The following is a 24,289-nucleotide window of genomic DNA, read 5'->3' on the forward strand; positions in this document are numbered from 1 at the left end:
TGAAACACTTTTATCATTTTAACAAATTACTGCAGAACTGTTAACTTTTGGTTCCCTGCAGCAGAGAGATTTGATGAAACGTGACTTTAACTTCCAACGTTATCTACAGGACGTTCTCGATTTATAAAGTGTTTAAGTTGTCTCAGACATTGGAGTACAGCAGTCCCTCGCTACTCCGCTGATCGTTTATTGCGGACTCGCTCTATCTCGGTTTTTCAAAATAAGATTGGACATGACGCACTATTGGCTGATTGATGGATGAGCTGCACCATCGGCATATTTTAAATTATTTAGCACCTGCTGCACCTCTGTGCGGCTCACACTGTAGGATAAGCTTCCTCCAGCAGCTGATCAGCTGTTCTCCGTGCAGAGCAAAGAAATGGGTGTGGCCAAGAACTGTTTTAGGTGGCTAAGAACAGCAGAGGCGGAGAGAGGGAAATCATGACATTCTGTGCTCTTTTAGATGGTAAATGGTAAATGGACTGTACTTATATAGCGCCTTTCTATCTTATTTCAAGATACTCAAAGCGCTTTACACTACAATCTGTGCCTCATTTACCCATTCATACAGCTCTATACTAGATCTCTACAAAGCTAATTGAACAAATCATTCTAAAGAGACTAATCAGTGCTTTAAATCACATTCATACACTGATGGGACACACATCAGAGGCTGTGAGGGGTTCAGTGTCTTGCCCACGGACACTTTGACTTTTGACTGCTGGTGGATTCGAACCCCCAACTCTCGCATTGGAGGACGACTGCTCTAACCACTCAGCCACAGCCGCCCCAAGAGAGCATTTTAGAGCATTTAGAGTTTTGAAACATTGTTTAGAATATTGCAAGAGTGTGGGAAGGGTTCAAATCACCTTTATATATATATATATAAATATATATGTATAGTATTGTGTATATATATATACTAAAATAAACGACTATTTACTACTTGTACTACTATTCCTACTTTGCGGTCTTTTCACTCAACATGGGCTTGAGGGTACGGCTCCTCCGCGATAAACGAGGGACTACTGCATCTGTTGGACTGACTTTTGGATCATTTACTGTCTGCTGCAGGTAAGATACTGATGACCTAAAGCCACTGCACAGAAACTGCTCGTCAGAGGAACCAAATTAGCCTTTTAGTGAGTAGACAGCTCATATTTGTATGTGTGTTATATGTAATTATTGTAATGAAGCAACAAGTTGAAGCTCTAATGAATCTGACAGTTGAGAAGTTTTAGTTTACGCGCACGTTTCGGACAAATAAAATTTATCCACCATTTCGGTGTGACATGCAGTAAAGTGTGAACTAGAACTTTCTTTACCACTGCTATGTGTGTTTTCTATATGATTTATTAAAATGAAGACCTCTTTAAACAGCACTGAGCGGGAGTTTAATAGATGACTAAAGTGTTTAGAGTTAAGTATTAACTAAGAGATAGATTTTTTTAAGTATTTGTCCCTTGATAGGTCTCCTACATGCAGCCTTCTTAACAAGACTCAATATTGTTTCAGTAGTTGATGCTTAATCTGATTTATTTTTGATTGCATGTCAGATCACTGTAAAAACTTATTCATGCTGAAACTTAAGAAGCCAGAGTTTCCCCGTATGACAGGGACCAGTTATCCTCCTATGCTCAATCAGCATTTTAGAAAGTGTTTATTTAATGCAATTTTCAAGAGTCTGTTCTTTAATGTGTGACAATTTAACCTGTTAAACAAAATCTGCTCAAATAAAACAGGACCCACACCAGCTTACCTTTAAAACAAGATTCGGAAAAGACACTAAGAATTGTACGTTTACATTGTAAAGCACAAATTAAGCTTAGCGTGCCAGATGACAGAGCTGAAGAAGAGCTACTTAAAGCTTTTAGAGTTGTTTACTTTAAGCTTTTGACGGTTCTTTCATCAAAAATCCCCCTGAAGTCAGGATTCTACTTCTATCAGCAACAAAATTCACTAAAAGAAGAGCAATGTTGTCAGCTTTGGAAACAATGGCCTCGTCTGCTAAAACACATGAAAACACCACGTACAAAATCTCAGACGAGGAAGTCGTGCCTAGCTAGATTTGGTGTCCAACTGATCTGTGGATGAATGTGTTGATTTGATGTATTTGACCTCTTTGCAACTCTTTAACCACATTTTTCTCCTCACACACATCGATTTGCTTCTTTTGTGAAATAACAACTTTGAGCCGTTTTTCCAATTCTTCACACGGCCGAGCTGGAGACCTGGAGCCAGCCCACCTCTGTGTAGGCCCCCGTCACGTGCCAGTACAGCGCCCCCATCAGTTTGGTCCACACCAACTGTACCTCAGCAGTGAAGCATTCTGGGTAATCTTCAGACAAAACCTCCAGGATCACGCCGCTCAGGATCTGGGGAGCAGAAGGAGCAGAAGCTTCTTCAACGGAAGGTCGAACATGTTTTCAGCTTTGGTCACCAACAGAAACGTGGAAACACGATATTTGGCACATGCATACGATTGATGATTATAAGAGAAAAATGTAACCATGGATTTAATTTGTCTTCCAACCACTAGCATCAGAATCATTTGTAAGGTAGTGGGGACACACTGGAGGGGGTTCTGGGGGTCCTCGCCCAGAAAATTTTGAATAACGTAGGTGCATTTTGGTGTATTTCGACCGAGTAAGTATCTCTGCAGACAAATTCGGAAGGCGTATCTGGGGGGGCACATCTGATTGGACGATATAAAAATGGGCGTGTCTAGAGGCCACATCTGATTGGACGATAGAAAATGGGCGTGTCTGGAGGGCCACATCTGATTGGACGATATAAAAATGGGCGTGTCTGGAGGGCCACATCTGATTGGCGGATAAAAAATGGGCGTGTCTGGAGGGCCACATCTGATTGGACAAAAAAAAAGGGGCTGAACGAAAAAAAGCCGTTTGTGTTAACCACAGACATATTATGTCTATGGTGTTAACCGATTCGACATTAGCGGTATCTCGGGTTCAACATTGGCGACGTCTCCATAACTTCTTTCCGCCTCTCCTAACACAGAACTTCCGGTTACATTTCAAAATAAGAGCAACATAAATGGGTAGTGGAGAGGGCTAAATGTTTGTTTTTGAATACCTAGCCATTACATTAAAAACAAAATCCATTTTTGTTGTTGAATAATGTGAAAATAGTTAAAATCAATTGATAAATAAAGAAAAATAAAGTAACCAAAATAGTAATGATGTTTAAACTGGCTTTAGGACGAATAGGAGCAGGTTTTGCTACAGATGCTTCATATTTCATTGTACCCAGACCTCACTCAAGGAAACCTGTGTCAGGTGCGGCCTACAACCAAGAACAAGAAAATCTTCTTGTGTTTGACAGTAGATATAACGCTGGTTCTTAGAAACCTTCAGTTTTAAAAAAGAGCTGACGTAACTTACCTAAAGAGCAGCAAATACAGCTGTCAATCAGTGTTTGTCCCCCTACAAATGTCCGCCCACTTTTGGTTTGCAGAGGACCCCTTCTCATTTTGAGCGGTTGTTTTAATAGAAATATAAAATATTGTACTTTGTAGTAAGAACACATATGATTCATATTATGTATCGTTTTTCACTCTAGTTTAAACTCTCTTCAACCTTTTTCCTTTGCGTGCGAAGTGAAGATGTTCTTTGATTTATTCTTTGTGACTGATAGAGCTTTTCTCCTCATTAGCAAGTTTGGATCCTTCTGCTTCCTGATAAGAGCCTGGGAAGAAGGAGAGCTTTGACTCTCCTGTCTTGCTTTGTCTAATTACAACAGGTGTTTAGTCTTCTGTATGACATGAGGGAGGAGAAACACTTCCTGACGAGTTTCATGTGATGTCAGAAATGTATAAAGGAAAAATGTAACTTCATATCAGGGCTCTCTCTTTTGCCTAACAAGCTGAGAGTCTTCGAACGCTGTAATTGCCTTCGAATAAAAAACTTGGACACAGATCAATCTAGTCTTTGTTTGTTACAGTTTATTTCTCACTGTTTGTTAAAAATCCACCCCATTGTTTGACATCAATGTTTACCTACATAAGTAAACACTTCATTCAATAACTATTTTAGCGTTAATGGAACAACAAGAAGTAGCCTGACCAACAGCTCTCCTTGTGTGGATAGAGCACGCTCCACTTCTCTCATGCATTCTAGCCCCACCCTGGTCAACAACTGTTGGCAATAACGTAGCGCTAAGATAGTGCGCAACTCAGAGGTGTCTCCCCCCACCTCCCCCCGCCCCGTCGACAAAAACTCCAGAAGAGATGAGCATCCTGCCAAGGTAAGTGACCTCGGAGAAACACTGCATGAGTTGTTGTAGGTAACCAGGAAAACCTGGAGTGGACTTTTAGTGGTTTGAGTATTCTATGAATAAAGTTGAATGGATTAATTCACAAAGAAATAGAAAGAGCTCTGGGTGAGCTAGTTTCATGGTAAAAGTGTGTGTGTGTGTGTGTGTGTGGGGGGGGGGGGGGGGGGGTCCAAACAAATATTTTTTAAATGTGAGGGGGACACATCCTCTCACATATAAATGATGCAACACCACATATTGCTTCCAACACATATTGTATGATCATCTTTGAGATGTGTAATGTCTGAGCCAGTGTTTACATGATTTAAAATCTCTAAGAAAGACTCATTAAATGATTGATTCTCTTCATTTTAGAACAGGATTTTATAACAAACACCAGTCTTCTGTGGAAACTGATCTCCATTCATGGTAAAAATCCTGCTCACATCCAAAACAATTCAACTTTTAATATAGAACAATCTGAATATAAGTTGACTAAACTTACAGGTATTTTCTTGGTTTGGGGTTTTATGACTGTGGTTGGTTAAGACCCAGCGTTTACGTGAAACGCCCATAATTTGTTGAAGGTTTGAAGAATTTGGTGTTTTGCTGAAAAGCACAATTTATTCTTACGTGTTGTTGACAAACATATGAGTGCCAATGTTCTGTAGAAGGTTCCGTTTAGTCTTTTACAGAGGAACTATCTGAATTTATCATGTTTCTAACATGTGACCTCATGCTTCCTTAGATAGAGAACTTTACTAAATAGCTTTCTATGGATGTGAATGTTCCTGTAAAGTGCCCTGAGATAACTTTGTTGTGATTTGGTGCTATATAAATAAACTGAATTGAATTGAATGTGATTAAACATGAATCACATGAAAGTGGTAAAAATGTTTCACCAATGAAACGTGCAGAACATGAAAATCACGTGTTCACCTGTGATATTCAAGTGCTTCTTCAGTGAGTGGTATTTTAGAATTGGGTGTGTTTATATTTATATAGGATTGTTGGGACCTGCAGTTATAAGTGTTGCTGGGATTGTCAGTGTTTACTTCTTTCATTTTATTTTAAAGAGTTTATTTCTCACTATAGGTGGCACAGTGGCTCAGTTGGTAGAGTTGCCACCTCTCAGCAAGAAGGTCGCTGGATAGAATCCTGGCCGGGGACCTCTCTGTGTGGAGTTTTCATGTTCTCTCCGTGCATGCGTGGGTTTTCTCTAGGTACTCTGGTTTCCTCCCACAGACCAAAAACATGCATGTTAGGCTGATTGGTAACTCTAAATTGTCTTTTGGTGTGAAAAAGAGAGTGGATGGTTGTTTGACTCATTTGTCTATGTGACCCTGTGATGGACTGGAGACTTGTCCATGGTGTACCCGCTTCTCACATAGTGATCGCTGGATATGGGCACCAGTGACCCCCGTGACCTAAAATGGAAGAAGCGGGTAAAGATAATGGATGGATGGATGGAAGTATGGATGGATGGATGTCTCATGATACAAGTTTTGTACCTTTGTTTTTCTTTGCTTAGTTTTCTTCTGGTTTGTGGTGGGGTGCAGCGAAGGTATTTATTCATTTATTTATTTTGATAACTGGGGATTTGGCCTTGGAGACGCTTATCGTTTCCCCGTGTTTGGTCTCTTGGTCTCATTTCCAACTCTTCTCTCAGCTGGGCATCAACCGAGCCCTGAGGAAGGCCGGCACCAGGCTGCTGCAGCTCTCCACACCGTTTGCCAAACGTCCTTACTGACGATTAATAAATTGCATTAATGAGCTGCTGGCCTTCAGATCACTCCAACTTCCTCAGATCCACACTTTTATAAGTGCCTGTGTTTTTTGTTTGTTTGTTTCTTAAAATGCCTACAAGCCAAAAATAACAAAGACAGAGAAATATCATCAGTCCTCTTTGTGTTTCCAGAGAAAATGAAACTGGAAGTTGCTTCAATAGTTGCCCCACTGTTTCCTGAGACCCTCCCCAGACTGCTCTCTGACACCTTGGTAATGTAAGACGCTGTGGTTGGTACGATGCATGCTACAGACGAGCCAGAAATGTACCTGAGAGGTTTGACAATGAAGAACAGCTCACACCTGACACAACAACACATTTTGATAAGCGCTGCTTCTTCTGCACAAACATTTAGAAGATGTTAAGGAGCTGCTGTCACTCAGCTGCAGATTCACCTGCTTGGTCAACTGAGGCTTGAAAAAGGAGAACTTCCCTACACCTCCAAATATTTAAAACATATGACTTTTATCAATGCAACTTTTAACCAAAGCGCTGTAGATATCAAAACTGTGGAACCTGAAAAAATATATATGAATTTTTTTTTAAACTGCTCTCAGCTGAAGTGAGAAAATTAAAATAGTTTTGGGGCTCAGAGTTAAATGAAGATCATCCATTACCTGTATGGTACCAACAGATGCAAAAAAAAAAAAGAGTTTGCAGATGACAACATGTTTCATGTCTTACCATGCATTTTATTTAAAAAAAAAAATAGAACATTAGGTAATATAGAACTGAAATCAGTTAGAAAAGGCAACAATGAAACAGATTCCTCCATTTTCTTGTTCCTATTAAATTCAACAACTTAAAAACTTTCTAATAAAAAGTCTTCAGTGGATCCAAAATGCTGCTCAGAGTTCTGAAGAAGGTTAAAAAAGTAGATCCAGTTTCAGCTTCCTTCTCTTTGCTCTCTGAAATTTTTTAAATTACAATTTCAAATGTACAAAGCTTGCAACACCAAGTTACAATTTTATAATAAAGACCATATTGTTCCAAGTGACCTTTGCAGCATGTCAAAAAGGGCTGTAACAATTAACACACACACATTTTAAAGTTTGAATGTGTCAGCACGTTGACCATAATACCTTTGCAACAAAAAAGGGGGGTTATTTTAGTTCAGAACTTTACATTTAAACATCCAAGATATTAATTTTCAACTCAATTTTATTTCAAGTTTTATTCACCCACCCATCATCTTTACCCACTTCTTCCTTTTCAGGTTACAGGGGTCACTGGTGCCCATATCCAGAAATCAATGTGCGACAGGTGGGGACATGATCTGTGTTTTAAGTACTGAGCCCACATACAGGCAGGCAACGGGAGACTCCAAGGTTCAAATAAATAATTTGTATTTATTAAAACAAAACAAAAGCTGACGGGGCAGCCAAAACTTACTTGGAGGAAATGACGGGAGGAACAGAGCATGACAGGCTTGGGAGTACATTCCACGGACAACGGAGGAACACAGAGAGACATAATTTTAAAGGAGGCTGACAAGACAAAATGACAAACACCTGGGGTGATCAGGGCTGGAGACAGGAGCTGACAACAATGAGGAAAAACACTGGGGCGTGCAGGAAACACAAGGATCAAAATAGAACAAAATACAGCTTCCCACAGTGGAGTACACCCTGGACAGGTCTCCAGTCCATCACAGGGACACATAAAGACAAACGAGACAAACAATCATTCACTCTCTCACTCACACCTAGAGACAATTTAGAGTTACCAGTCAGCCTAGCATGCATGTTTTTGGTCTGTGGGAGGAAACCGGAGTACCTGGAGAAAACCCACGCATGCATGGAGAGAACATACTAACTCCAACCAGATCAGATCCAGCGACCTGATCGCTGAGAGCTCTATTAACTGAGCCCCTAAGATTCATTATTAAAATGTTAATTTTCTTTATTATTTTTTTCAAGATTTCTCTCTCTCTCTTATTTGAGGACATCCGTCTTGACGGAGAGTGTCACTGTTGGCTCTTGGACCTTAATTTGTCTTAATGTTTGTGTTTCACATTAAAAATTGTTGCCTTCACAAAATCTTGGGTGTCAGTTTCCACATATAACATGCTGACATGTTGAACAAATGAGAGCAAAACTGGACAGTTGTGCTTGAGTATTTCAATAAATTAAAGTGTAATATTCCTTTTATATCGGATTGGTATAATAATATTTCTTTAAGGATTTGTAGTAAATAAATTTGCTCCTGAAGCACAAATCTATCAATGTTGTAAAGACACTTTTTAAAAAGGGTTGTAAAACAAATACAAGTCAAAGTGACAGTTTGCTGAACCACGCCCCTGTGTTTGTATAAAACACAGGAAAACACAGTTCCTTAATGTTACCTTAAAGTAAATGGGTTCCACTTTGTGTTTGAGAGCGTGGGCCTTCCCCACCAGAGCCAGCACCGACGACACCTTCTCCGGGTCGTTGAGGTTCTCCACCACAGTGTTGAGGGCGTTCATCACTCTGCAGGCGTGCTGTCGAAGCTGGCTGCTTTGCTCCATCTCCTCAGGATCTTCCATCTCTCGAAACTGGCTGAAATACTGCTTAGCAGATGGGAAGTTGACAAAGAACCTAAAAAGGGAAACGTTTCTTGGTCAAATATAGAAAAAAAAAACAATAAAAGCAGAATAAATGTGAACCAAAACAAGTTTAAAATAAAAACATGTTCATGTCAGGGTGCAGTGGAGTTAGAGGATGTTTTCTGAAATGATGAGTCTTCAAGAGGTTCTTGAAGTTATAGAAGCTGCTCTGATTTCACTCCAACATCAGAGAATTAAAAAAAGTTTTTTCCTTTCGGCTGCTCCTTTCTTCAGGGGTCACCACATCAAACTTATTTGCATGAAGACTTGACAATTGTTCCTTTTTTTTTACACCGGATGTCCTTCCTGACACAACCACAGACCACTGAGCTACCACAGCCCTCTGTGTGCAGCAGAGAGCTGCTATCTAGGGCACCCAGGGGAGCAGATGATGGGGGTTGAAGGCCTTGCTCAAGGGCCCAGAGTTGGGCAATGAGGCTGGAGGCAGGTGTGGGTATTTCACCTTTCATGCACACATTTTGATGTTGTGAGCCCGTGGAGTTGAAGGGGTGACCTTCCGATCACAGGCCCACCTTCTCTACCTTCTCTGCCACTACTTCCCCAGAGTGTTGAAAAAAAATAATTATAATAAAACAGCCTGGAATCAAACTTTTGTGTAAAAGTCTTACAGTATCAGACAATACGAAAAGTACTTTTCTGTACAGGCAGAGTGGTCTCAACCAATGTATCAACATATCAACCTCTAAATAAATCATAATGTTTATGACTTATTTTAGAGTCAGTAACCTAACATCTTTACAGTCACAACACACTGCCTAAAAACTCCAAGTCCTTATGACAGTACAGTATTAATGTTTAATTTAAATGTTAGCAGCACAGTGGCTCAGTTGGTAGAGCTGCTGCCTCTCAGTGAGCAGGTCGCCCTGGTTCAAATCCCGGGCCTTTCTGGGTGGAGTTTGCATGTTCTCTCCGTGCATGTGTGAGTTTCCTCCAGATACTCCGGTTTCCTCCCACAAACCAAAAACATGCATGTTAGGCTGATTGGTAACTCTAAATTGTCTCTAGGTGTGAGTGAGAGAGTGAATGGTTGTTTGTCTCGTTTGTCTCTATGTGTCCCTGTGATGGACTGGAGACCTGTCCAGGGTGTCCCCCACCTCTCACACAGTGATGACTGGATATGGGCGCCAGTAGTGGTGTAGTCTATGTGATATGTGGGTTTTACAGAATATACCCACTAGAAAAACTTGAAAATTTCAGTATACCCACTTAAAAGTGCCCAATGATACATGATATATCATTAGGCATGTGTCATTGATACATTAAACTGCAGTTAAAAGCCTCTGTAACAATCTATCTATATGCAGCATTTTTTATTACATTCGCTTATCCAGCAAATTATTGTATCATCAATACTTCTGTACTTCCTACCTAATACTTGAACATGTTTTTCTTTGATACTATAAATTCTGCATCATGTTTTTAACACAAAGCCAACTGTTGTACTGTCTGTTGTACATTTATTAAAATATAAGCATCAAAGAAATTTGGAAATGTTCAATACGCTTAAAAATCTAAATAAATTGACAATTACATTGTACTAACCAGTGTACTTTGTCTTCTAAGCACAGTACAGGTATGCCCACTAGAAAAATGTAGACTACACCACTAGGTACCAGTGACCGCCCACGGTCCGAAAAGGAAGAAGCAGGTAAAGATAATGGATGGATGGAAATATAAAGATTTATTTCAACAATGCATATTAAAAAGCAGTAGATTTTTCATTCAGGCAGTAATCAGGCAGCTGTGCACCAAGTGGACCCATTTGTCTCAATGTTGTTAAAGCATTTAAATGCACAGCTCTCACTATTTCATGTTTAACGCTGAGAACCCTTAAAAGAGGCTTTCTTCTCTTGACACCGAGCCGGTTTAGGTCATATTTGTCTTCAGACCATGCCCTTGTACATGTGACTAAACACGTCTAATTCTCACAGAAGAATCTGGGCTTTCTTCTTTATGGCAAACATCAGAGAGTAGCTCCCTCATTTTCACCTCAGCAGTTAACTTTTCTGTTCGTCCAAGCAGAAAAATGAACTACAGGGGAGTCAAAGCTGTTTAGTGAAGGAGTATGGTGCATTGTGTCGTGACAGCTTGTAGTGCCAAGCTAGAAACGCTCCAGGCGGGCCGAGTCTTCATGAACCGAGCATGACAGAGGATCAGAGAGATGTAGATGTAGTGTAGCATCACGGATGAGGGCCAAACTCCAACTGGAAAACAACTAGACCACCAACTCTATTTCATTGGACCACCAACAGGGTTTAAAGTGGGTCAGAGCAGAACCATCTGCTTCAGGTCTGTTTGTAGATTTCCAGAAGTGAAGATAACCACTTCACAGTGCATCGCTGCAGTGTTTCACTCTTTCAGATAAGCTAGCGGCCATTAATAGTGAGGCTTCAACATTCACTCGTCTTCTCACTCACTTAGCTGTTGGCGCGACTCAGATGGCTGCGCTGAACCTCCAAAACTAAACAAGTCTCTGATACGGGACTCCTGCAGAACAATGTCACTTTATCCCCTCACTTAGATCTAACAGGGTGGTTCAAGAACAGAATTTATATTCAAATAAAAAATGATCTTAAAACTAAATGGCCTCCACAGATATTAGATCACAGAAAACACATACATTGCTACAACTTGGACCCAGTCTACATGAGAACACACTTTCCAAAACAATATTTTTCCTCACAAAGACAGCTCAGTTTTCAGAAACGTTTTTCATCAACACGTAAAAAAAGAAGACTCAAAACTCTTCAGTAACTATGTCAGGCCAGTAGGTGGTGCTGCAGCACTGTCATTTAAATATACCATAAACAAGAAACAAGACATGGAGCATGTGAACCAAACTAAACACAAGAAGACAAAAATAAAGACCTTGAATACAAAAGCAAAAACCTCATCTTTTTACAGATTGATGTCAATGTAAAGGCAAGTGTCTGTCTTTTAAAGCTGTTCTTGTTTATTAGTTGTATAACTAATGTATGCTGTTGATCTTTTTCTGCAACATTTGCTTTAGTGTCTTTGACAGTTTAATCAAGATCAGAACTTTATTGACCTTAGATTATTTGGTGAAATAATGAAAGGTTTTGCTTTGCTTTATTCGAGGCAATGTCATTGTTCATCAGCCTTGTCTATTCATACCATACCATACCAATTTATTTATAGAGCACTTAAAACAGCAACAAGGCCAACCAAAGTGCTGTACAAAAGAAAACAAACATGCACAGCGGACAGGAAAACATAAAATAAAAATACAGATACAAATAGCAGCAGAAGCTAAATAAAATGGCCAACAGTGTAGAGTACAGACAGGACCAAACAAATCACACCGTGTTAAAGGCAAGAGAATAGAAGTGGGTCTTCAAGCAAGACTTAAAGACTGAGAGTGTGGGAGCCTGCCGGACACTCAGTGGCAACTCATTCCACAGATGTGGACCTGCAACAGAGAAAGCCCTGTCACCTCTGAGCTTACGACGGGTTTCTGGGACTGAGAGAAGCATCAGGTCTGCTGACCTCAGAGAGCGCGGTGGGACATATGGCTGCAGAAGATCAGTGAGATAGGATGGGGCGGAACTGTTCAGTGATTTAAAAACATACATGAGAATTTTGAATTGGATCCGAAGGTGAATGGGTAGCCAGTGCAGGGAGGCCAAAACTGGCGTGATGTACTCTCTATAGCCTGTACCAGTTAAAAATCGGGCTGCAGCATTTTGGACCAGTTGTAGACGAGCAATGGAGGACTGATTGATTCCAAACAGAAGTGAATTGCAGTAATCAAGCCTAGATGTTATGAAGGCGTGGATCACTGTCTCAAGGTTCTTTTTGGAGAGTATAGGTTTCAGCTTAGACAGCCGTCTCAGCTGAAAAAACAGGATTTGACCATCATGTTTACGTGACTGTTGAGTTTTAAGGACGGGTCCATTATCACCCCCAGATTAGTGACCTTTTGTTTCTCTAGCGGGGCTAGAGAGAAAAGGTCAATGTCATGGTTCATGAGTGAGCCACTGGGATGGAACAGCATGACTTCAGACTTCTTCTCATTGAAGCTTAAGAAGTTTAAAGCCATCCAGTCCCGGATGTCAGCCAGGCAGTCAAGAAGAGGCTGAATAGAGCGTGTGCCTCTGTGCCTCAGGGGGAAGTAAATTTGGCAATCATCGGCGTAGAAATGAAAGGGTATGTTGTGTTTGCGGAAAATAGCACCTAGTGGCAGCAGGTATAAAGAAAAGAGAAGGGGACCGAGGATGGACCCCTGCGGAACCCCCCACTGGAGCGCTGTCGATGCCGAACTAAAATCTTTGATATTGACACAGAAGGTTCTGTCAGAGAGGTAGGACCCAAACCATTTAAGGGCCGACCCTGTGATGCCCACCCACTGCTCCAGTCTAGAAATGAGGATCTTGTGGTTGATGGTGTCAAAAGCAGATGTCAGGTCCAATAGAACAAGCAGCACAGAATCACCTGCGTCTGTGGATATGAAAATGTCATTAAAAACCTTCAGTAGAGCAGTTTCAGTGCTATGGAGAGATTTGAAGCCAGATTGGAATAACTCTAGGATAGCGTGATCCCCCCAAAACTGTTTCAACTGAGACTCCACAATTTTTTCCAGTAGTTTAGGGGTGAATGGGAGTCTGGAGACAGGCCGGAAGTTGGACATGACTGAGGGGTCAAGGTTAGGTTTTTTTCAGGAGGGGCTGGACAGCAGCATGTTTAAAAGTTCTTGACAACACACCTGAGGATAAACTGCTATTCAGAATAGCGAGAATAAAAGGACCCAGGGTAGGAAAAACTTCCTTTAGTAGACCACATCAAAGGGGGAACCAGATGGCTTCATGCTGCACATTACCTGCTCCAGAGAGGACAGAGAGATGGGCTCAAAGTGGTCAAACACAGCCACACACTGAGATGGATGGACAGATCATGAGCTGGTGGAGAAATGAGTGCCCGGGTGTTTGCCACTTTTTCTAAAAAGAAATGGAGGAAGTTTTCACACAGCTCAGTTGAGGCTTCCAGAGGTGAAGGCTCACTGAGGTGTAGAACTGAGTTCAGGGTGGAGAAAAGAACTCGGGGGTTGTGGGAGTTGGAGACAATTAAATCAGAGAAGAATTTACATTTGGCAGCTTTAACGGTTTTCTGATAGTGACGCCAACTCTCCCTTAACATTTGAAAAGAAACCTGCAGCCTGTCCTTCCTCCACCTTCCTTCAGCTCTGCGACACTGCCGCCTAACGGCTCGAGTGACGTCATTCAGCCAAGGCTCTGATTTAAGTTTTGTTTTTCTGGTTTTAAGGGGAGCAACATGGTCCAGAACATCTAAACAGGCAGAGTTGAACTGAGAGGTTAGCTCCTCAGTGGTAAGAGACACCGAGGGCTGTTCGATCCTCTCAGAGTTAAAACCTTCATTAAAACGAGCAGCAGTGAAATGAAATTATTCACTGAAGTAATAATAATGTTTTCTGTAACTGAGCATCTGCAGCACAAATATTAGTTATTATTGTCATCACTGAGGTCATTGGTTAGGTAAGAGGTGAGTCTACATTATCCTCAATTTCAAAGGTTGCGTTTACGCTGTCCACATGAAATAAATCTGTAATTTCTAACCCAAGCCCAGAGCCCGACCCGGAGTCGGACCGGGCTAGGCCACAATAATGTGCTTAATGTGTGGGCCGGGTCGGTGTCTGACTTTTTATTGCGTCTGGGATGCAAGTGGCCGACGAGCCATTATATGTAAACATGGCTTGCCATACTACACCTGCTACCGCGCGCTGACCGGCTGGTTGAAAGAAGTGAAAAGTTCAGTTAAGCTTCAAATGGACTACTGCCAGTGATCCATCAGCCCAAATGGACGTTCATTCAGCCACTGCACTCAGTGGATGCACGCGGCCGACGACCCAAACAGGTGAGATCACAAAATATCCGACATGTCAGAGCAGGGTCCAGTGCAGGCAGAAGCAGGGAAAGCATTTAGTGCGCTTTGATGGCTCCTCAGCTCCGATCTTCTGCCCCCTCAGCCATGCGCGTCCGCCAACCGTTAATAATTGTCGGTGGTATAAGCAGTTAAAGCTTAATCAAAAATGTCAGGGTTTTTTTTCTGGTTTGGACCTGTAATTACTGTTAATTCGTCGGATCCGGTGAGGTTCGGAGATGATGGCTGCAGGCTAGGGCTGGGTCAGTTTGGATTATTCGGACCCGAGTGCAACTCTAACATGAAAACAGAATTTTTTTTCACTCTGCAACCCAGTTTTGAAAAAAAAAAAAAAAATACTATTATAGGGTTCCAAAAAGGCTGTTGAGTGTGGGCACAAGGCTCAAACTGTTAAAAAAAAAAAAAAAAAAAGTGTATTCACAACACATCATTGCATGTGAACAGAGCCTCAGCCATTTTTTACATATTGAAGCCTCAATTTGAGGCGGTAGTGGCTAAAAATCATTCACATTGCATTCTCTGAGCATGACATCTCAAATCATCACAAGGCTCACAATAACTTTAGTTTCAAGGTTTTCCCAAAAAGGTTACAGATCGCTCTTTTCTCAACAAAAGATGTTTTGGGTCTGAGATGGGGAAGAGGTGGGGCAGCCGACTTGAGACACAAAAGTCGCAGTTCGACTCCCCGCCATTCCCACATGTTGTGGTGTCCCTGAGCAAAACACCTAATCCCTAATTGCTCCCCGAGCACTTATATAGCCACCCACTGCTCCACCTGGATGTATCCCAGGTGTGATGGGGTATATTCAGAGAACTAATTTCACCATTGACCATTGAAACATGCAATAGTTCGGTTTACATGCACAAAATTATTTGACCGGATTGAAATGTTTTCAGATTAAATAATTCAAATGTATTGTTTAAATGCAGCGAGCTTTGTTTTGAACAGAAGTACTGACATGCGCAGAGTGGTAAACTCTCCTTAAAAAAAACACAGAAGAAGTTCTAGTTCTGGTTTACAAATCCGGGATGAACGTAAACAAACCTGAGCACCCAAAATGGACCCGCGACAGGTTTTAATGATGTTGGAAACGTTACTGCACTCCCCGACTGAGCTACAGGTAATACAGATCAATTTGAGCTCTTTCAAAGTTTCTAGTAGAAACGTTGTGTCGCTCACCGACCAGTTTTGCTTCCCCGACATGCTAACATTATTAGCATTAGCCAGGTGGAAATGACAAAGTCGCACATGCGCAGTCAGGTCAGTTTTTCACCATCAGATAAAAACGTACAGATCAAGTGTTTAAATGTGCACCGTTCGGGTTATGAATCGGCGTAAACCACCCATTTTGTTCTGATCACAAATTATTTCAGATCACGCTGAATAAACAAAAAAAATAACCCGAACAGGGTGTTTACATGACACGTTTTTATTCCGAATGGTCATTTGATCCGATTACTTACGTCCATGTAAACATAGCAAATGATGACAACACATAGCACTTTACTTTTAGTTCAAAATTCTGTCAGGAAAACTAGTGTGCAAAAGTCTAAAAAAAAGTTAAGTCTGGTCCTCTGGACGGGTTCAAAAAGCAAAAAAATTGTAAAAATGTTTTGTCAGGGTTGAACCACATTCGTCGCAGCCATCACGGTGCTAACGATGTATTGTTAGGCTGATGGTCCTCCTTGATCATGTGAACAGATAGTTTTGAATGTCAACAACAATCTGGTCGATCCACTATGAGAAGGTGTTACTTGTAAGACTGAGCTGAATGCAGCTCCTCAGACTGAAGAAGTCTTTTGGATGAAAGACAAAACGTTTCTACAATTATTTGTTTTGTGAACCCATCCAGAGGACCAGACTTAACTTTTTTAAATTTTTCTACCTGGATTATTGCTCATGCATCAGTGTGCAAAAGGATTTCCTTCAAGAAGTTCAAGGCCTTTAATGATCTGAGGCATCATTCTGGTTTTGAACACTCCAATAGAAACCTGGACCGACATCCAAATATCTTATCTCGTTTTTCTAAAATTCTCTGCTGAATATGATGGCTGATATGAGAAGAAAGACAACTGTACACAGTTTAGATGTTAAATTTATTGTACATTTGGGAATATTTACTACCAGGGGTCTGAAGTTTTGTTTTTTTGCTGGACATGGGCGCCTGCAACCCGGGAAAGAAGAAGGGGGTGAAGATAATGGATGGATGGATGATTAAAACATGGCTTATACTCTGACTGGAACACTAATGTTCATGGAAATACACTCAGTCAAGGTGTCTGACTGTATGTATGGAACCTAGAATATTTATGTTATAAAGTAAAAATCAACTTGGCTGTTTGGAGTCACCATCAGAGAAATGTACTAGCAAGACTTTAAAAGGCAGAAACAGCAATTTACAAGTTCTGCCTGACCCAAAATGTGGCTCTGGACCTGGCCTTGAATGCAGACTATCTCAATTCCTCCTGGGATGTTATGAAAAACAAAGACAGTCTGTCTGTCTCCTCACCCCTCCTTTCCCCAAGGCCATGGACATGGGACTATGATATGACCTTCCCTTAAAACTCAATGCCTTCACCGGTCTCATATATATTATGTCTATTTATGTTGCTTTGCTGTGATAGGTTTTTTTTTTATGCCTCAAACCGTGCCCTGTCTAGGACATGGTGTGAGAGATATTTTTTTAATACCTTCTCTCCTCATGTTTTCTTCCCCTTTTCTCATCTAAGCCTAAAAATATTCTGAAAAGGATAAGAGGCCACGCTCTTAAAGAGCGGCAGCTACGTGCACTCCGCCCATCTTTTGGATGACTGTACGGACATACTCTTGCTGTATCTCGGTACAAAATAAAGCTTATTCTGATTCTGATTTTGATTCTAAAGACTACATGTAGGTGACTGTGGCTTAGGTTGTGCATTTTATTCTGTGTTGTATCTAATTAAGGTCCCTTTTAGATTTGGACTTTATATAAATACATGTGCAGTTTGACGGACTAATTTAGATAAGTGAATGTCAAGACACTGATGTTAGAACCAAAGTAAATAGTAAATGGTGAATGTACTAGACTTATATAGCACCTTTCTAGCTACAAGATACTCAAGGCTCTTTACGACACAGTCTGTGCTCTCATTAACCTCCACACACACACACATTCGTACAGCACTCTACTACATCTTTACAAAGCTTATCTGAATCTGTTGAGACTAATCAGTGTTTTATCACATTCATACACTGATGGGACACACATCGGAGGCAATGAGGGGTTCAGTGTCTTGCCCAGGAACACTTCAACATGTGACTGCTGGTGGACTGGAACCCCCAACTCTCCCATTGCTCTAACCACTTATCCACAACTGCCCCATGCAAGTAGTATGGTATCAGTCTAAACTAAATGCTATTAGATTCAAATTTGACTTTACCTTACTTTTTTTTTTTTTTTACCTAAAGTAAACAAAACCACAAAATAACTGTCAGCTCTATTGGCTGAAAATATTTATTTAAATTCTGCCTTGACATTTCCACAGAAAGGCAAGCAATTAATTGTTACCTTCCAGTCAATCTTCTTTAACTAGCAGCATCTGTGGATGAATAGTTAGTTCACTGTGAGAACTAAAGCTTGTCTTATGCCGCTGCCCTCTTATATTATACAGTATTTTGGGAAGCCGCCAACCTGTTTGGTGCATACACACAACACTAGAGATGCATAAAAATTAGACTCCACTTTGAGTGCACCTGCATCCAATTATACTCTGAGAGTCTGATCAGTCTTAACTATGGAGTCTCATCAGAGCTTCTGCACTTTAGACGCCTCTGCTGGGAACTTCCTGAGAAGCCGACAGTGCAGAGCCAAATTACACTCTTGAGTGACAGGAAAAAGCAGATGTAAGTTACTGAATTGCTCTTTCAGAAAGAGAGAGAAACGTTGATTTAGCCGAGACATGCAGTATAGTTAAAAACTTCAACTTTGTAAAGTAAGTGACATTTAATCGGAATATAAAAAATACAAATAAGTGATATGAAGCTTCCTGCATTTTGTTTCTCAGGTTAACACGTTGTGCACCTGCTGAAATGCTTCTTATTGTTTATGTTTCAGGTGTTTATGGTTTATCTCTTTTCTTGCCATTGAGATTTAGACATTTAAACATCAGTTTTAATTAGGGATGCACGATATTATCGGCATGGTACTGGTATCAGTCGATATTAGCAATAAAGTTAAATATCGGACATCTGCCATTCCATCAAAAATAACTCACCAATATGAAAGGCACTGTTTTTTTTTTTTCAATTTTATTGATATAGTGTTACATAATTTTCAGCCCGCTTTTTGGCATCTGCATTTGGTAATGCATACTACTCTCCATATTTCTTAATGTATGGGAGAGTGTCGAGGTTGCCTACTTACATCTGTTTTGAGACTGTTCTTGATGGACAGGGTGAAACACCTCATCTCCAGTACATGGAGAAAATGAAAAAAGAGTTGCAGAAAGCCTATCAGCTGGCTACTGAAACAGCAAATAAAAATCATCTCAGAAACAAGGCTCGTTATGATCAACATGTAAGAGATCAAGCACTAATGGAAGGTGACAGTGTCTTAGTTACAAATGTTGGCCTGACAGGAATGGATGCCTGAGAAGAAAGAACCTTCTGAGAGGGTTAAGAAACCCCCCTCTGAACGTCAGCTTAAAAGAAGACAGTAGTCTACAGATCACCTGTTTGATTCTTCTTCCTCATCAGATTCTGAGTTTGACTATGAACATACTTGTCACCCTCTGAACATGGGCTGACCTACAACAGGTGTCAGAACCACATGTTAAATTACTGAAAACCCATCTGAGTCAGTGAGTGAAGAATCTCATTTATCTGAGTGAGTCAGTGTTGATCCAATCAAATGAACAATCACAAGATGAGGATCCGATACAAGTAACATCTAGTGAGGCAGAGAACAATATGGTTGAGGAAACAATTGTTGTGCACTTCGCTTCGACAAGCTCAAATCTGAAAAACGATTTTCCTAAAATCAGAAGATCAAAGTGTGAAAAGAAGCCAGTCTTACGTTTCACCTGTGACCAGAGTGGAAATCCTACAGAGAAGTGATTATTGTGCACCATGGCATGGTGATTCAGTCAAACCCTAAATCTCTAGGCAGATCTACAAAAAGCTCTAAAAGAAATATTTATCTAAATCTCAGTATATAGAGTCAGATGAGTACATCTAGACCATTTAGAAGGGGGAGGATGTAGCCCAGTTTGAACTGTGCTATATTGTACAAACTAGGGTATTGAACTAAATTCATAGTAATATCATTTGGGTTTAGAAACAATGTCTAAGTGATAAAAAGTGGAGTAAATATGAAGTAAAAACTCCTGTGTCATTTAGAAATGTATTGTTTCAAAAACAGTTCATATTTGGTCAAGAAACTCTAGTTCAAGCAGTCTGAAACAGGCAGTTGTCATTTTTTTTACTATGTTCCTTCCATGTTACTTAAAAGTTTGTTTGAGGAGAGCAGCACATGGTGCCACATGGAAGTTTCACAACCTCCTCTTTGAGTTGTGCTAAGGGTCAGTTTTGTTCAGTTTTGTTTTGTATTGGATTAAGCATTTTATTTTGCCCAATCAGATGGGAGTGGGCAGGATTAATGGTACGCTGCAGGAAACGTGGATCTGTGTTAAAGGCAGACAAGTGCAGAGAGCACAGCGATGCAGAAGTGGTGCAATAACAGAGCAAAGCTATCCATTACAACAGTTAATGCAGAGTTGCTGACTAGGTGCAGAGAAAAATTGATTTATTAAAGAATCTAGATTCTTAGTCCTGGTGATTCTGAATCGATTCTAAAGGCCCATAAATTGATTTTAAAATGCGTTTGTTTTATGTTTTTTCCACTTCTACTCCCGAATGTATTGCATATTGCATTACGTGTTTGCTCGGCCACCATAGAATTTGGCCATGTAGGCCACCGTACAGCAAACTATTTAGCCAGTTCCCTTTATCTAAATGGAGCCAGCTAGCATGGAGGAGGGGTACAGCGCAATTCAACCCACTCCTTGGTCTTTAAAAGTAATTTCAGATCCTACAATGTTCCGGGGGAAGACAGAGCTTCACAAGAGCACGGTTGTTTGCAAGAAGTGTAAAATAAAATTGCGGTACAGTATTTTGGAAATACGACAAAATGCACGGAAGATGAAAGAAAAAGCTGCCGACCAGCGAACTCTGCAACAAACTTCCAGGCTTCCCCAAAGGCTGTGAAGATTTACATCTCCATCTCCAGCTATATCACAAAGGATTTACGAGCAGACAGCTCAGTGGAAGGTGAGGGGTTAAGGTTTATTTTTAATACGTTGGACCAAACGTAAGTTATTCCTTCACATAGCTTTTTAGTGATAAAGCTGTGCCACAATTTAACCATGAAAGAATAAAGTTGGAGAAGCTCTGATTAATGCTACTAGCTGCAGCTCAAAGTTAACATTTTTCTCATATTATACTAAAACTTATTTAAAGTTATGCAACAAACTTAATGTAATTTATCTTTTTAACAGGTTGAAGAGACGAGATGAGACAAATCGCCAGGAGCCAGTTCTAAATTATACAAAATGGTTTATAAATTATTACAGTACAGAAGAGTTTTTGTGCAGATTTGCACAGGTTTTGAAATTTTGTTAAAGATTTACCAAATATGAATCAATATGGTGGGCAGCACGGTGGCGCAACTGGTAGAGCTGCTGCCTCTCAGTTAGCAGGTCCTTGGTTCAAACCCCGGTCCAGGGGCCTTTCTGGGTGGAGTTTGCATGTTCTCTCCGTGCATGCGTGGGTTTTCTCCGGGTACTCCGGTTTCCTCCCACAGACCAAAAACATGCATGTTAGGCTGATTGGTGACTCTAAATTGTCCCTAGGTGTGAATGAGAGAGTGAATGGTTGTTTGTCTCGTTTGTCACTATGTGGCCCTGTGATGGACTTGCGACCCGTCCAGGGTGTACCCCGCCCCTCGCACAGTGATTGCTGGACATGGGCACCAGCGACCCCCGTGACCCAAAATGGAATAAGCGGTTAAAGATAATGGATGGATGGATGGAATCAATATGGTTAAGACTCAAGTCTGTATATTTCATATTAGGTTAAGTTTTGAAAATATAGCAAATGTTATAGCAATATGGTTAAAAAAAACTGTGAAGTCTGTGTTTTATTTTGAGTTAAAGGTTAATGTACTATGGTAGGCTGAAGTCTGTTTACTTTTGTATTCATAAATTTTGAATTATTTGTCTGTGATGGACTGGAGACCTGTCCAGCTGTCCCCTGCCTCTCGCACAGAGATGGCTGGACATGGACACCAGTGACCCCTGTGACCCGTAAAGGAAGAAGTGGATAAAGATGATGGATGGATGAATTATTTGTTGCCAAGTTTTTTAATTTTATTTTATTTTTTTTAGAAAAATCCAGGTAACTAAGCTAACCTAATATTGGTCATTTAAGTTACAGAATGTTATGCACTACTGTATTTGTTCCTATTTTTTATATAAATATAAAATGATGCAAAAAGATTTGATACAGTAAGGAACCTAAAATTATAGTTTTAAATAAATGTTCTATTTCCAACCCGTAGTGGAGGTGGGTAAACCCCTTTGATTTCGTCCCGTGGGGCATCGTTGTTGATGTGGGGGGTATCGGGGCTGTGGGTTTGGGGTGTATTGGGGGCTCTCGCTCGGGTGGCTCTGCACTGCTGGCCCGGGGGTGTCTGGGCGTGTTAGGCGTGTAGTGAACTAAGCCTCAGGTCAAAACCTGGACCTTCCTGGGACAGGAACTGTTATTTCATTGATTTGTATCCAGAAATACAAATTAAGCTCATCCAGAGACTTTCTAATTGTATCCTGCACTGATCAATTGAAAGAACACTCTCTTTTTTATTATCATTACTATTTTACAATATCTTGATAATCAAAGTGTGTTTAGTTCAAACCATTTTAAATGTTGAAGTGAACTACTCATTTTAAATCAACTGTGAAACAGTATTAATGATTTTTAATCCTCATTCAAAGTAGAAATTTAGTTAATGTCTGTTACAGAGTAATTATTCATTTTCTTGATCTTCTGTCTGAAATGAGCAAGTTGTGATGTCGGTCAAAAGTCGGAGACAAACGCAAACGAGTTTATTGGAACGAACTGTCATGTTTTTAAAACCTCTCAGACAGAAACAGAGGAGCTGGCACCTGCTTTCTGTCATCTCGCCTAAACATTTCTCTGTCTGTTTCAAAAACATTTTTCTGTCTGTTCCAAAACATCTCACTGTTTTTCTGACTTCTAGTGACCTCTTGCGTCACTAAAACCACACCCCTGTTGGCTCTTTCAGCCAATCAGGACTTCCCAAATGAACCGGAAACAGAACTCTTTAAATGTCGACACTTCCTAGTTCCAACCAGTTCGGAGAGCAGAACCGAACAGAAAAGTTGCTGGAGAGAACAAGAAGTTCCAGACATGATCCGAAGTTCTTCCGAGTCAGAGTGACAACTACTGATGTTCCTTTCAAAATCGATGATATTGAAATATGTAGAGTGAGTGAAACAAAGTTTTTGGGTGTGGTTATTGATGACAGATTGTCTTGGAAACAGCACATAAATCTTGTAAAAAGTAAATTATCCAAATCCACAGCTGTACTATATAGAGTTAAGGATTTATTGAATGAGAAAGCTTTGTATTTGCTGTACAATACAATTATAATACCACATTTAATATACTGTGTTGATGTTTGGGGCATAGCATGCAAAACGACTACTAGGTCTATTTTAATCTTGTAGAAAAGAGCCTTAAGAATTATAACGAAAACTCATTACTATCATCCTACTAGTGTATTATTTTGTAAAATGAAGTTGCTGGGGTTTTATGATTTGGTGGAATATAATATTCTTTTGTTAATGTATAAAGCACGTCATTATACACTGCCCTCAAATATTCAAGTGCTTTTTGTAAAAAGAAAAAGTTGTTATAATCTAAAGGGCACTGATATTTTTGTTAAACCTAAATATAGAACTAGTTTAAAGGGTCGGTCAACGTTGATACATGGAATAGGACTATGGAATAGTTTGGAAACTGATGTTAAAACAGCTCAGTCAATGTCTGTATTCAAGAAAAAAATTAAGAGTATAATGTTGCAAAGATATATGTAATTTGGTTAATATAAAATGTTTTTAAAATCATTATATTACTATAAGTTGATTATTTGTTTCATGGTTGACTAATGCATGAATTGCATTGATTGTTTAGTTGTTGAAAAATTATTTTCATGAATGACTATTGCTTAAATTGATTGTTTGTATTGATTTTTTTTGTCTAAGAAGGGGCAGTTATTATAAGATTTTTTCTTCTTCTGCTTCCTTTCATTTTAAATTTTCTTTTTTTTCTTTTTTTATCCATATGGATTGTAAATTGTTTTTTTCCTGTGTTTTAATTTGAAATGAATAAAATAAATGAAATGAAAAAAAATGAAATGAAATGAGTCTCGTGGGGATTATGGAATCTTCCACATCTGAGTGGAACCTCTGACGGACTCACAGCTCATGTGAGTCCACCCGTGAGGTGAGCGTGCTGTTGAACGAAGTACCGTCACTACTCCGGACGGTTCTCTGCTATCCTACGGAGACGCTGAAATGGTAACGTTGAAAGAGAACTCTACACCGACGCTGAGATATCTTCTGCCAGGTAAAGAGTCGATTTCCACTAC

General features: G+C 40.2%; 1 protein-coding gene across 1 annotated transcript in view; it reads right to left on the minus strand.

The window, feature by feature from the left end:
• Positions 1-2,094: 2,094 nt before the first annotated feature.
• The window catches only part of cygb2 (cytoglobin 2), a 68,168-nt gene continuing 45,973 nt past the window's right edge, over positions 2,095-24,289 (minus strand). The window contains exons 2-3 of the mRNA XM_037690596.1: positions 8,406-8,637; positions 2,095-2,375 (exon numbers count right to left, since the gene is read on the minus strand). Of these exons, the coding sequence (XP_037546524.1) occupies positions 2,211-2,375; positions 8,406-8,637 (397 nt within the window). The 3' untranslated portion in view covers positions 2,095-2,210. The remainder of the gene's footprint in view (positions 2,376-8,405; positions 8,638-24,289) is intronic.

Source organism: Nematolebias whitei, chromosome 16, assembly GCF_014905685.2.
Source record: "Nematolebias whitei isolate Nwh7 chromosome 16, NemWhi1, whole genome shotgun sequence".
NCBI lineage: Eukaryota > Metazoa > Chordata > Actinopteri > Cyprinodontiformes > Rivulidae > Nematolebias > Nematolebias whitei.